This window comes from Zonotrichia leucophrys, chromosome 1, assembly GCF_028769735.1.
Source record: "Zonotrichia leucophrys gambelii isolate GWCS_2022_RI chromosome 1, RI_Zleu_2.0, whole genome shotgun sequence".
NCBI lineage: Eukaryota > Metazoa > Chordata > Aves > Passeriformes > Passerellidae > Zonotrichia > Zonotrichia leucophrys.
In genome coordinates this window covers 15894603-15909100 of record NC_088169.1, presented here as the reverse complement: position 1 = coordinate 15909100, position 14498 = coordinate 15894603, and the positions used below count along the sequence as shown (strand labels likewise).

Sequence of the window (14498 nt, the reverse complement as noted above, 5' to 3'; positions counted from 1 at the left end):
GAATCTGACAGGATCTTTAAATACACTGTGGTCTTGTGTGTTAGATCAGGTCTATAAGCACCAGCAGAACAGGAGTTTTTCCTTTGTCTCCATGTTTGCTTTCCTCAACATGCTGCAATGTCAGGACATTTTGCTTTTTACAAACCCTTTCTGGCTGGCAAAGCACACTCAGTGTGCTGTGAAGGTAGTTCAGAGCTAGTGATGAACAAACAATGACTTTTGTAACTGGTCAGAACAAATGACTACACAAAACAACCCTTTAAGATGTTTCAAAGTTTATTCATAGTAGAAATTTCAATTTCTTTTGAAGACTACAAAACCTGCCATTAGACAGGAAAACAAGCAATGATACTTTCCAAAACTGTTCATAGTTACATCTGGAACAGTTTTAATTACACATTAATAGCATGATTGGAACATCTCTTAGATCAGACTCTGAATAAAACAATCATTTAAAGTATTCAGTACAATTATTTTTTTTTTAACTAGCATTTCATTCTATGACAGCAGTGCCAAGCATCTAACAGATGCTATTGTAATGGTCTAGAACAAGGTACAATACCACTGATTTCCTGGAACAGTACCTTAGACTCACTTACATGCCATGCTGAGAAAACTAGTATAAAGTATGATTGTATAGAATCGTAGAAAAATATTTTATCTGTGATTTTGTAATTTTTTAAAAATTGTTTAAGTCGACTTCCCCCCCAACTAGGTTGCAAAATAATTACATCCCTCATAAGTACACCTTCCCTTTGATTAGGTCAAGAGTATCAAGATAAAGCTAATCATTTACATCATTTTCATAAGTGAAAATTCATCTATGAACCACTGCTGCTTAGTAAGGGCCAGCACACTTTGAATCCTTTCCTTCCAGTAATAGAAAAGCACAGCTTTAATTGGTAACACCACATTTACAAAAGCAAAACACACACACACATAAATCCCAGACACGTTAATCTATTTTCTTATGGCCTTGTCTCTTCAGAAAAAAGTTTTAACTATTTTCTTGAAAAACTCCTTTTAAGTTTTACTCAATGTTATAGTGATTATGAACACAGAATTTTCCATTACTGGACATAGATGGCATTTAATGGGTATTGCAACTTCACTCTTCCCTCTGTTCCCTCAAGCTCTCAAGCACAGTATATGGTAATTTCACACTAAAAAAATTAAAAACAAACCATGGTCAACACAGAAAAATTCACCTGTATCTGCATTCTCTTTTTATCCTCTATGACTCTCTGAGTCACTTGCTATGCTTTGCAGACCAAGCAGCAGTCCAGCAATGCATGAACACAGTGTGTCATAAACTCACATTCTAACAGAAAAGTGCTGAGACTCAGAGAAGCATTATGTGGATTTCTTTACAGGTTATAACAACTGCAGCTATAAAAACATAAAGAAAAAAGTGGAAGTCATGAACATGGATTCAAACCAGGAAGTAAGGTACATAAACCCTGCCTGGCTGTAAAATACACCTCCCTGATTAGGCAGGCCCTTTATACCTTGGTTTAGAAAGTAACTTCAAAATATAGGATCTAGACTTCAACACATTCAGCTTAGGGTGTGCTAAATTTTTGTGTTTTGCTACAATTTAAAATGTTCATCCTCTGCTGATATATATATACATGACTTAACAGCAACATTTGTAAAGTCTAGACTAAATTAACAGCTCACTTGAGAGTGTAGATACATAAAATGCAGAAGTTGACTTTGCTTCACTATTTGGCTAATGAGCTTGAGGACCACAAAATAAGGCTACAATAAAATTTCTGAAAGTATTTTTATATTATTTTAATATGGATATTGCCAATAGTGAGGCAGCTCAACACTTCCTCTTTTTGGTCTGTTCTTTGCCAGGTACTTATATACACACACTGAACAGAGCAGGAACTCCTTCCTGAAGTGAAATGTTATTACTGACACACTGGCAAGTACTGCCATCCTTTTATTTCAACAGTATTTTAATTATTTGGTTGACTAGATATGATAATCTTCTAATTAACACCTTGAAAGCCACCAGAAAGTACAGTTTCCAGATTTTGAGAAGCCTGGTTTAAAATTGCTCACAGAGCTGAAAAATACATTTTTTGAGAGGTAAGGTTTTACTAAATTCCTCTGGAACTGCTGACACTGTCAAAAAAAAAAAAAAAAAGATGGCCTTTTTCTGCCTCTACTTAAAAATGTTTCTTGAAGGAAGGGTAGATGCATCTGTACAGCTAAAGGGAACTTCAATGTTAGAGCACCAAGTAAGGGAAAAATACTGTTTGCTTGGGAAGAGCTGTGTTTTCAAACTTCTGAGAGCTAGGCTAATTTAAGAATCCTTGTTTATAAAACCAATTTCTTCACAATTATATAATGGATTAAATATTTAGCAAAATATTAAGTGGGATCCTTTGCAGATCTAGCAAAGGAAGCTTCCCCAAGGAACTCAAAAATTCTGGCAGAAGAAATAGTCCCATCCAGAGCAAATCTCTGGTGTCATAAAAATGATTGTTCCTTTCAACAAATCACTGATGATTTCAGGGAAATAGGCCAATTAATGAGCATAAAAGAAAGTTAATTCTACTAAGCCAAGAAAATACCTTCTTATGCAAAACACAAAATTGCATTGTTCACCAACAGCCATTCACCCAGATCCGTATTTTATTAAAGCTAGAATTCCCAATAGTCATTTCATATCTGGAAGGACTTTACACAGCCTGTAATTTTGGTGGAATGGAACACTCACTGTATTCAAACACATTCCAGTGCCCTTCTCATTTGGGAAATTTCATCTTTTCAAGACAAGCCATCAAGACGGGCCTTTAATTACTTTAGATACCAAGAGGACAAAAATATTAAAAATTTATACCAGTATTTAAAGTGAGTCTTCCACCCTCATTACCAACTCACCTCCATCTGTGGAAAAGTGAGAATGTTCTCTTTGAATGGCTTCATCTTACCTGTCTGGGATGACACTATTTTCATGGTAAATTAGAATGATCCTTTTCTAACCAAACAGATCTTTATGTCCTGCCCCTCATTTTGCTTTTGAAGTCAATTAAAATTATCAGAAAGTAATTGACAAAACATTACATCCATCAGTTTTGCAGCTGCAATGAATGCAGTTTAAATCTACTCTTTGCAGGCTGCTGCTTATTAGTGACCAATATGTTTTGCTTTATCTTCAAATGTTGCCTTTCTTCTATAATGCCAACATTCATTCACTGAACAATTCCTTTGCAGCTTAAACAAAAGTCATAGAATACAGATAAAATATTAACAATGGATTATAAGAATAAACCATATAGAAATGTCCTCTATCAGAAAGTATTTAGCAATAATTCCTGAGTCCAGAGATTAGATGGGAGAGGCTAAAAGGGAGGGGAGGGGTAACAAAAACAGTGAGATATGGAGCAAGTTATCTTTTCTCTGGGTTACATTACCTATAGGATATATAGTACGGTGAGAGATTCATTGTTTACATTTTATAACGTGACATGTGGCATCAAAAACACAGAAATGTAGAAAAGACATAGGCAAGGAAAACTACTTATCCATAGTATTACATTCAATAGCTGTTTAACAGTCAGGCTTCTTTTAGAGCTGTCCAACAATACTGATTAATCCAGGTGCACTGTTTAATCAGACTTACTTGTCATAATGATTAATAATATCTAAGTAAAACAAGGCATGTATACATTAAAGAAAACAGCACGGAAATGTACTGCTTGTGAACTGTTTACAAAAACATACAAAATGTTGGATGGCACAATGTATAGTGCTAATATAAACAGATTGTTTAAGCTAAGTGCTTAACATAAACTGTCCATCTCGGCCTGTAACAAAGAATATTTTAGGGGACAAAAAAAATATTCCTTATAAAAATAATGCTATGTGGTGCAGAGTGCTTTATTCAGTGTATTTTTGACAGAGGTGGCATTTGTAATTCTTCTGGTTTACGCAGTCGCGAACACGGTAATTTTCACTGTCTCCACTTGTCACTCCATTTGCAGCTCCAGTAAGATCAGTAACTTGCCATCAACAGTTTAAAGCGAGAGTAGATGAAAGCAGTAGCAGCAGCAGGAGCAGCAGCATTATAGGTACCAGCTGGGACAGAGTGTGCTTGCAGGTATCTGTCTGATATGTGCTACCTGTCGCCATGATTTGTGCTATCATCTTATGCCATGGTACCAAGTGTCTGCTTGAGGTCATTTCACAGGGCTGTTGAGGTAATTTTTTTAATACCTCTCCTCTGAGCAAGAGTGGAACGGCCAACTGGCTCCAAAACTGGTGACTGATTACGATTCAAAGCAGAGTAAGTTGCTGCCATTGCACCCTGGAGAGGGGAAAAGAACAGTAAGAGTACGTTGTGACTGATGCACACACTACAGCAGTGCTAAATGCCAGAAACTGAACAGGTTTCAACTTTCAGCCTAATTTCATCTACAAAACAGAAACATACTACTGCATTACTCAAGTCCTAGCAGTGCTATGAGTGAGTTTTTTAGGGTAATAAACAGTTTTACATTGCTTGGAGTCAAACCCAGAAGGTATAAGCTAGGTTGCCAAATTAAGTTCTATCCCTATGTTGTGTGAAAGAGCTGGGGAATGAAATCCCATTGGCAGACTGTCTCTGCTTATCACTTACATAACCATTTCAGTTTCCAACAAAATATTTAAAAATCACCCACAGTATTCAGCACATAAAATTAATTTAAAAAAAATTTAGAAAGTTGTGAGCTGAGGGATAAAACTCCCCACTTCCCACTTGTGTTTTGGATGCTAGAACTTTTTAATAGCTGACTCAGAGTGTTAATTATATTCTTCGGACCTGTTTTATGTTGCACAAGAGATTCTTGAAAGTAGGACTGAAAACAAGGTTGAATACAAAGAAGTAGAATTCAATTATTTTTTATTTTCCTCTGCTTATTCAAAGTAAAAAAGTTCCAGGTTGTTTCAGACACGGTGCAGAAGTGTGATACTATAGTAATTAACACTGCCCTGTTGACTTCAGCTTTTACTCTGATCACAAAGTATTCTGTTTTCCTTCAGTTACTGGCAGGTACTCTCTTCTGAAACTGTAAAGTTAGCAAATGATTTTACAGCTCCTCTATAGTCATCAGACATTTTTCACTTGGAGAAGAATGATTTAAGTTGGTTTCTAGAAGCACTTAACCCTTCCAGTGTAAGTAAGCCCAATAGATTTCAAACACAAGAAAATTAAATTCTTTTCAAATGTATTAGATTTATCACCTGTAAGTGGTTTCACATTAAATCCTATTACATATTCCAAGTTCATTTTATGTCTTAGTGCAACATCCACTTGTAACAACTTTTTCACAATACTTAGAAGACACCCATGCTACCCTCAACCTTAAAAACAAAACCTCTTTTGTTTACACTGATTTTGGCTAAACAGCAAGCTGAAAAAATATCTACATACCTTCACTAAATGGGGAGCATCCTGCCTGTTCAGCTGGTATTGAGGCAACTGGTCACAGTGAACTATCCAGGGGTGACTGAGAACTTGGGCTGCAGTCAATCTTTGATGAGGGTCAACATGAAGCATTTTGGAAACAAGGTCCTGTCAACAAAGGTCAATGGAAGTAACAGCAGGATTTCAACTTTAAAACAGATTATAGTTCAAACTATAAAAGATTCTAGAGGTATAAAAATTATGTTCATCATGTCAGTTTAAAACAAGTGAAAAACCACCCAGCAATGCTAACAGTGTAACACAAAAGGAAAGTATCCAATTAAACACAGAAAATGTTAGCATTTGAAGCATCCATATAAAAGGGGCATAAAGGATATTGCACACTGAGGTTCAGAGTCTATTTGCTGTCAAAAACAGAATTCTCAAAAATGTAATGCTTCACTGATTTTCATTTTTGAAAGTCATGCTTCCACATGAAGTTTTATCAAAGCACTCCTCACCACGGATAACTGTGTGTGTGAACACTGATAGAATACACACTATTTCTCAGGACAGCTGTTATCTGCTACAGTGTAAGTCACACCTGTTCTTTCTTCCTACATGCAAGTGACTGCTGAAACATGAACAGATCAAAAACAGGAAACAAAATTCTAGGCACATAAGGGATTAGATCAGTATTTTAATATAACAATGAGTGGAACTTAGCCAATCATCTCTGATACAACATATACATTATAATCAACAATGTTACATTGCAATCCACCCCTGATTCCCCAAGAGAAAAAGCAAATATACTTGCCTTAGCTGTGTCTGAAACACTGTTCCAATAACCACCACTGAGGGAGAACTTTCCACTTCCTATTCGGGCCAAAATCTCCTCTGGGGTGTCATCAGGACCATTTGCAAAAGGAGTGTAGCTATTTAACCAAACAAATTCAATGTTAGCAACTTCCATAACCTAGGTCTCAGTATTATAAATGTGACTGCAAGTTCAACATAATTATAGGCAACAGACAGTCAAACAGTTGTAAATATAATTTATTTAACATATGAAAATACATGGCACTGACTATCTGTGTGGCAAAGATGTGTTCTTATTGCATGTATTTCCTCTGTATCTGGTCTGAAAAGCAGATTTTTTCCTACAGCAGTTCAAATACTGGTGGCTCCTGAATTACAGAAAGTATTCCTTAAGCTTTCATATTCTAGTGAAGTACTAAACCAATCCATTCTGTTGTAAATCTAAATGTCTGAGAAAGAATAAATGCTGGTTTAATGCCACAGGAAGAAAGGTGCACCAGTTTTCCTTGCTTGACTATACATACTCTTGCTGCTATCAGAATGCCCCAACCAAAAAAGAGATACTCTTAAAACCAAGTTTGTTGCGTATTTATTTCAAATATGAAAATCTTTGATAATGTTAACTTTTACCAAAGTGGCCATCTGAATAAACCAGCATAAAAAGATAGTTGCTATTGCATCTGCTAAATAGATTTTATTTTATTCAACCATAGTTGAATTCCTTATAAGCTTTTATACAATTCATTTCTGTTGCATATACAAATGCCTTTCTATTGCATTTATTATATTCTAACTGCATCACTTCAAACATTCAGTGGCTGGATTTTGCACACAAACATGCTTTAATGCATTGTAATTGTATTAGCAACATATATTTTCTTCAATATATATGCTGCTTAATCTGTCTTTTAATTTTGATATGAAACAATAAATTTTCAGTGCGAAATCACCTTTAAGCAGAAATTAAAACCCTAAAATAGAGGAGACAATAGAAGCAAAGATTTTTTCACATCAGTCCCTTAAAACTTGGATTTTACTAAAGGCAAAGCATATTCTCAACCCCAAAGATGAGATTAAGCAGTGCTTTGACAGAAACATCTGTAATAGTGGGCCTACATTTATTACTGGTTTTGTTTGCATTGGTTTGGTATTCTACAGCAAAGCAAATTATAATCACCCTTACCCAGTGAGCATGGTATAAAGCAGAACACCAAGGCTCCATATGTCACATGCAGCATCATAACCTTGCCTCTTTAAAACCTGATGGAGACAAATATTTTTTTCTGAAAAAAACTGCTTAGAAATGCTTTGATTATGCTATAAAAATGGTAAAACTTCAAATTTTGACTGTTTACAGAGTGATTCTACTTGTTACATAAGAACAACAACAAAAAATCTATCTAGCAAAAAAATCCCAGTAAAATCTATCAAGGCATATAAACTATCCTGGGCTTTACCTCTGGTGCAACAAAATTTGCTGTGTAACATGGAGTCATCAGGAGACCATTTTCTGCTCGCAGTTGTTTTGCAAAGCCAAAGTCACAAATTCGAATTGATTCTGGATTACCAGATTCATCAACATAAAGAATATTGCTAGGCTTCAGGTCTCTGTGAACAACCTAAGAAAAAAAAGAAATCATTAAATACAGTAAGCTAAACACATGAAAAGCTTTTTATTTTAATTGACAATTTTGATACTTAATTTTAAGTCTCCCATCAGCGTGCTCAGTTTCCAGAGTTCCAGCTTCCACCAACAGCTGCAGTGTTTTGATGCTCCATGGTGTCTGGAGCAAAGAAATTCTAATTTGGAAACTCTTAACTGTAAAACCCCCTCCAGACATCCCTGCCACCCTAATTTATTTGTGCAGACAGTTCCAGATGTCTCTTCTAATGGTTAAATAATGCATTTCTTTTTTAACATGCATAACTACCAGGCTCTTTAAATCAGAACCTTTGGTTTCTAATATCTTTTGGAGTCAGGGATGCCCATAGCTGCTGATGTGCCACCTTCCTATGTAACCACAGACTAGTTACTAATGGAGTAACTCTGTATTCCATTCTCTTCATTCAGACAGTCTGAATTAATCTCAGAAAAACACTTAAAGCCTGACTAAGAAGGAATAATAATAATAATAATAATAATAATAATAATAATAACAACAACAACAACCACCACCCAACCAAGTATCAAAGGGTATTCTCCAAGTACCAAAAAAGCCTGTACTGGTTCCCAAGTGTCTGCTTTTGCAGGGGTTCAAGATGTAAAATGCTTGACAACACCGGAGAAGCTGCCATGTTCTGGCAGAATTTAAAGCTATGTGATAACAAGCCTTAACAAAACCTGGAATGCACAGTCTTTGAAATCAGATGACCTGCTATATTTTCTTCACAAGATTAGAAAGTCTAAAGCCTCCACAGACTTTGCTCTCTGTGAAGAACAGGGTATATACCACTGTAAGGCAGCAGAGTGGATCTAAGTGTCATCCTTTAAATACTGAAGCAGGACATGAGGGCCTTTATCTTCCTTGTTGTGCTGTGTGTTTCATTAATGTTAAACACAGCTTTTCATGGGTAAATTGAAACAGAAGAGATTGTGAAATATTTCATAATCACATCAGAACAAAAAGATACCCCCAGACTTCTGCAAGTAAGTGATATCTAGAAATCAGAAGCTCAACACACTCATCCAAACCTCGCAGGGTTTCAGGAAAGCAGTATGAGACCAAGGGGTAAGAGTGCAGAGGGTCATGTACATTGCAAAGCTATTTAACACATTAAGTCTATTTAGCAGAGACTTCTCCAGCATGCAAATCCCATGCAATTCTCAGATTTAACAAACCGAGTACCTAAAAGTATGGAAATAAGCACCCTGTAAGCTGAAATATACAAATGATATTAAAGAATTTGACTTGGAACAGTGGGTGTTAAGGGAAACATCCTGGCCTGAGATGTCAGTGTATGAGAGAATCAGTTCCTGATTGCCCTCAGTTTTTACCTTTTTTCCCCAATAATAAGTGAAACAACCTTTACTGCTCCAAGAGGCAAATAAAAAAACCCCCAGCTTTAGTCTTGTTGATGTTCTGGGGGGTTTTTGAAAGAGATTCTAAAAGGGGTAGAAAGGAAGAAGTGAGCAATGGAAGCAGCACAGAGCTGAGGATTTGGCACTTTCTAGAACAGTCTGCTTGAGCTGTATGCTTTTTTTGGAAGAAGGGGAAGCAAGGCTCAAGTAGGAGGACAAGTAAGTGTAACAGTCCTGCTCAAATTAAAACACTACTTCCCAAGCAACCAAAATGTTTATGTCAAAGAATAAGTGAAACACCTTTCTATGTTAAGCTGTTTTCCCAAAGGTAAATTTCCATGAGGAAACTCTTCCTGGAAGGGTTGTGGAGACTGCACACAGATGCAGAGACTGTCAAACCAGATATTACCTAATACAATATTCAAATAAGCTCCTCCAGTGTCCAAAGAAGTTTCAACAGGAAAATCCACTGAAGATATGAGAGACTCTTCAAAAAAAGAATTAGACTACTGAAGTGCCCACTATTTACATATGTGGCCAGCTCTGCTGTGGAGGTGTACTTAATGTAAGACTTGAAAATTTACAAAAGCAAACATTCCAAAGTGTGTGTGGTGTAATACAAATTAAAATGTCAATATTTATGGATATCTACAGCAAAGAAACTAAAATCCCTAAAATCCCTTATTTGACGCAAGGACTCTGGGCATCTTTTAGCCACATGTGGCAAAAATGAACCAAGCTATGATTTGTTATTCTATTATGTGTATTTCCATACAGAGGTATCAAGGTTTGATCATAATTCCCATGGGTGCTGCTGGCCAAGGACTATAATCTGTGCACACAGGCTCAAAAACCAAACCACACACATGAGAAAGTGACTGGAGTGATGAATCACAGAATGAGACACCAGATAACTTTGATCATAAGTTTTCTGAAATAATAGCTTCCAGCCATGACAGTGTGTACTGAATTCTTTGTTATTTAAAATAATTTGAATACTATATATTCCAAAAAGCATCTTTTCTTGGGTAACAATATCATGTATTAGCAGCTTAACTTTTTCCTTGCACCCATATTTTCTGCTTTTTCTCCATCCCCTTTTTCTTGTTTACTTAAAGATGCAACGCAACTTGTCTTTCTTGCCATGCAATTATCACACTGTCCTTCTCTATATTTGAACTACTTCTTCTGTCTCCAAATTAATTTCCCAAAGTGTTAATTTTCTGTCTCCTACAAGTTCCTGACCCTATGGCACCAGAGTTACAAGTCATAAACCATGTTCTTCAAAACCAAGAAGTCAAAGGAGTCACAAGTATGACAGGTGGAAAATAATTTTTCAGGGTATATCACAGGAGAAGACAAGTTGCATTAGGTCCCATGGCTATACAACAACACTGGTCCTAGCACTTCTTCTTGGAATTTCTTCCCCTCATATCCCCTCTGTTAGTAATTATCTGCATATTCCACAGAACTGCTGACAGACTGCATAAAGAACAACAGAAACAGTTGCATCATCTCAGTTATCTGAACACATACAGAGCTGATAAGGAAAGTTTTGATTTCAACACAAATTTCGGCTGCAATGTAATTGTTTACCAAAAACTACTGATTACCACACAGAAGAATGCATCAAGATACAAGTTTATGCTTCTGAAAGAGAAGCTTTCAATAGCAAAAAACATTTTGTCTGAGATGAAAACTTACCCCTTGTGTGTGCAGATATTCAACCGTTTTTGTTATTGTGAACAGAACAGCACTAGCTTCTCGTTCTGAGAAAAATTTTTGCCTAAGAATTTTATCCAGCAGTTCTCCTCCTTTCATAAGTTCTGTTACCACATATACATATTTTCCATCATCATACACCTGCAAAAAGTACAAAAATTTTTAAACTTCAAAACATTTATTCTCTGCTGTCTTCTGTGAAGCACATAGAGATAGTGCAGGTGTGTCCACAAGCTGTTTTCTTCAATTGCTTTCCCCTGATTTCATAACCCACATGTTATATCCAAATGTTGTGCATCTTCAGAACTGAACACAAAACAGCCAAAAAAGGCAATGCTGTACCAAAATAACATAGAAATACTAGCATGAAAGTGTTTAAAGATAAAAGGATAAATAACAGGTAGTTTCTCCCACACAGGTTCACTACAACTAAGGAAACCAGACATGAGAAATTAAGTAGCAAAAAATGGAAACTGGTCTAATTGGGCAAAACCAGAGCTAGTTCAAGCAGCAATTATTGCACTAAATTAAAAATATAGATAGAGATCATTGCAACAGTCAGACAAAAAAAAAAGGAAAAAAATAATCAAAATTTATCTGAAATAGCCACTGTGAACAGTGAAAAACACCTAAAAGTTATACATTAGTCTGCACATGAAGACTATGCCAAAGTATAAAAGTATTAAAATAAGCATATCTTATCCCTTACTTCTATGGAAAATGGCTCAATTTTTGCATGGATTTTATCATCCAGGGAAGCATTTGAGAATTCTTTACATTCTCACCAGAGGGCACTACAGACTGAGTGATGCCAAAGCACATTAAGGTACTAACACTTCAGCATTTCATTTCAGTTCCACTTCCACAGAATCACAGACTTGGGCTAAAAGTGCCTTTAATGATCATCTAGTCCCAACCTTCTGCCATAGGAGCAAGTTTCACTAGATCAGGTTGCTCAAAGCCCCATCCAACCTGGGCTGGGAGTTCCAATTTAATCCAGAAACCATTCCTGCTTTAGTGAAATCTTTTACAAACTGTTCCCTTTAATTTTTTCAACCTACTTTTATGGGGATGTCATAATTGTTATTTTCAGTAAAATGTGTGAAATAAAAAACTCCTTGTGTTTAAGTAGAAACAATTATCAAAATTACAGTAAAATACAGTTAGGAATAGATATCAGTTAAGTAACAGAAAATAAGAATAAAAAAAGAAGTTTTTATTCCAATTCCCTGGTCTTAAGCTACCTGGGAAAAAGTTGCTAAAAGTTCTAAGCATCAAATTTTTTTTCTCCTAACAATACTAGATGGATTTATTTTCTCAGTAAATTAAAAAAAAAAAGAATGCTAAATAATTCTATGGGCCTTATAAGCTTATGATCGTAAGGAGATGAAGACATGATGGGTTTCTGTGCTTTCATTTAACAGGAATTTTTCCCCCATGAAACAGCTGAGCAACTGAATGTGTTTGTATTAAGACTTTAAATATAACACAGTATTCAAAAGCAGAATGATCTAATTCTAGATACAAAACTGGATTTTTTGTATAGGCATGCTTCCTCTAATCCTGGTATGACATGAGGAGATCAGCTTATTTCATTTGACATGACAGAGCATACACATTTCAGTATTGCTGAATTTAAGCAAAATTTGCATTTGATTACTATTTTATCTGCTGGTCCTGTCTGCCAGCCAAAAAACCCTACAGATAACTCACCCCAAACAAACCATTCCCCTTGCACCAATGGTATTACCAACTTAAGTTGTTTTGCCATCCTCTAATGGTATTACCAACTTAAGTTGTTTTTGAATAAATACTGCTGAAGTTTTCTTCACAGATGCACAGTATCAGGCTAAGATCACAAATGTGACACTACTTTTAAAAATTAACTCTGAGCACAAGCCACAGGTCAGTCATTATGTTTGCTCTACAAGGTAAAGTGGAAGAAACTATAGTGAGAAACAGATGTAGGCATATGAACAAAACATAATGCAAGGGAGAAAGAAATCAAGGTTTTTGCCAAGGGAAGTAAGATTTTACAGACATATTATGAGGTATTTTGAAATCATAAATAAGCACTCGGACAGGGAGACTGGATATCTTGTATTCAGGTTTCTAAAATGTTTCTGAAAAGATTCTTCAGGCAATGCTTTAAGTAACTCAAAGCAGGACAAAAGTTCTGTTACAGAACAGTAACTATTACATAAAAAGGGTACAATACTTATAATGGTCTGGCACGGGAAGTTTCTAGGTAATGTTTTGTTGGAAGCTGTGTGCTTCCTCCCTTCTTACACTGTTTCCTAGGCATGCACCAAGGGCCTCTGTCAGAGGCAGGATATTGGATAAGAAGGATATCTGAATTAGCACAATATAGCTCCTTTTGTTTATATACTGTGTAACTGAAAAAAGACCACCGATAACAATCAGAAGGAAAATCCCCAGAGGACTGTGCACTGCAGAAAGAATTTGGTCTCTTGAATATCCATTGTTTCAATCCAAACACCTTCAGAATTAAATTACATAAAAAGGCTGAACAAGAATGAAAACTTCCATCTTAAGCAAAATTCAAATATTGCTGCATTCCTTCTTGAAATAGAAGAAAAGATAGAAATTGTTTCTTGCAGAATAATAATTTCCAAAGCCGGCACTTAAATACGGAAATATTTTATTTTGGCACTTCAGATTAGAAACATTTCATTTTTGATGTGGAACTAAATGAAAAAATGAGCAAATCAACAATGAGTTTCATTTTTACAATAGTACTCTAGAGTTTGGCACACAATGGTGCTCTAGAGTTTGAGACCTGAAGGCCAAATGCTCCTTATCTTCTCTGACAGCTGCAATAGCACACCACTATAATGTGGGGTATGCAAGCAATCTGCCCCATGGGTCTGCATTAGGACAAGAAAAACTTAATGCCAAATTCTTACAGATTTACACAAGATTCTATTACATATGAATTCTATATCTCTTTACATCCTTCCATAATCTTGCTTGGGGAACTGATCTTGAAGCAGAAGTGAGTGAGAATTACAGCCTTTCTCCCTTTGTGAGCTTAAGGAGGTTTTTTTGGTAGTTCTCCTATTTGTGTGTTGCTGTTGCTGTGCATGAAAGATGGTTCCTGCCGGAAGATGACTGATGATAATAAAAGATTAATTACAAAGTGAAATAATTCAGCATATATTGCAGCTGTTTAAGACTGCCTGGATTTCTGTTCTCAATGTAAAATATTCATCATGCTTAAGTTCAGGTTAAGTGCTCACATTCTCATGTTTGTGTTCCTGCTTAAATAGCATAAGCTGTGTTATGAATTAAAGTAACACATGAGCCCAGCATGCAGCACTAAAAGCACCATGAATGCTGATGCAGGTTCTGTTCAGCACAGCTCCTTCCAGGTGGTTTTACTGTCCAACCACATGAAACAGAACAGAAAGTGGGACTGTAATTGTGGCATCTTGCTTACAAGAAGATAAGCTCCCTGGTGGGCTTCCCTGAATATCTACCTTATTTTTTCTGTCCAAGAAAGGGCCAAAC

The 14498-nt window shown here is 36.0% G+C and overlaps 1 protein-coding gene across 2 annotated transcripts in view; it reads right to left on the bottom strand.

Moving 5' to 3' along the window:
- Positions 1 to 264: 264 nt before the first annotated feature.
- Positions 265 to 14498, bottom strand: part of RPS6KA3 (ribosomal protein S6 kinase A3) — a 74089-nt gene continuing 59855 nt past the window's right edge. For both annotated transcript variants that reach the window (XM_064707509.1, XM_064707518.1), the window contains exons 17-22: positions 10950 to 11108; positions 7684 to 7845; positions 7410 to 7486; positions 6225 to 6342; positions 5432 to 5572; positions 265 to 4324 (exon numbers count right to left, since the gene is read on the bottom strand). In XM_064707509.1, the coding sequence (XP_064563579.1) occupies positions 4202 to 4324; positions 5432 to 5572; positions 6225 to 6342; positions 7410 to 7486; positions 7684 to 7845; positions 10950 to 11108 (780 nt within the window). In that variant the 3' untranslated portion in view covers positions 265 to 4201. The remainder of the gene's footprint in view (positions 4325 to 5431; positions 5573 to 6224; positions 6343 to 7409; positions 7487 to 7683; positions 7846 to 10949; positions 11109 to 14498) is intronic.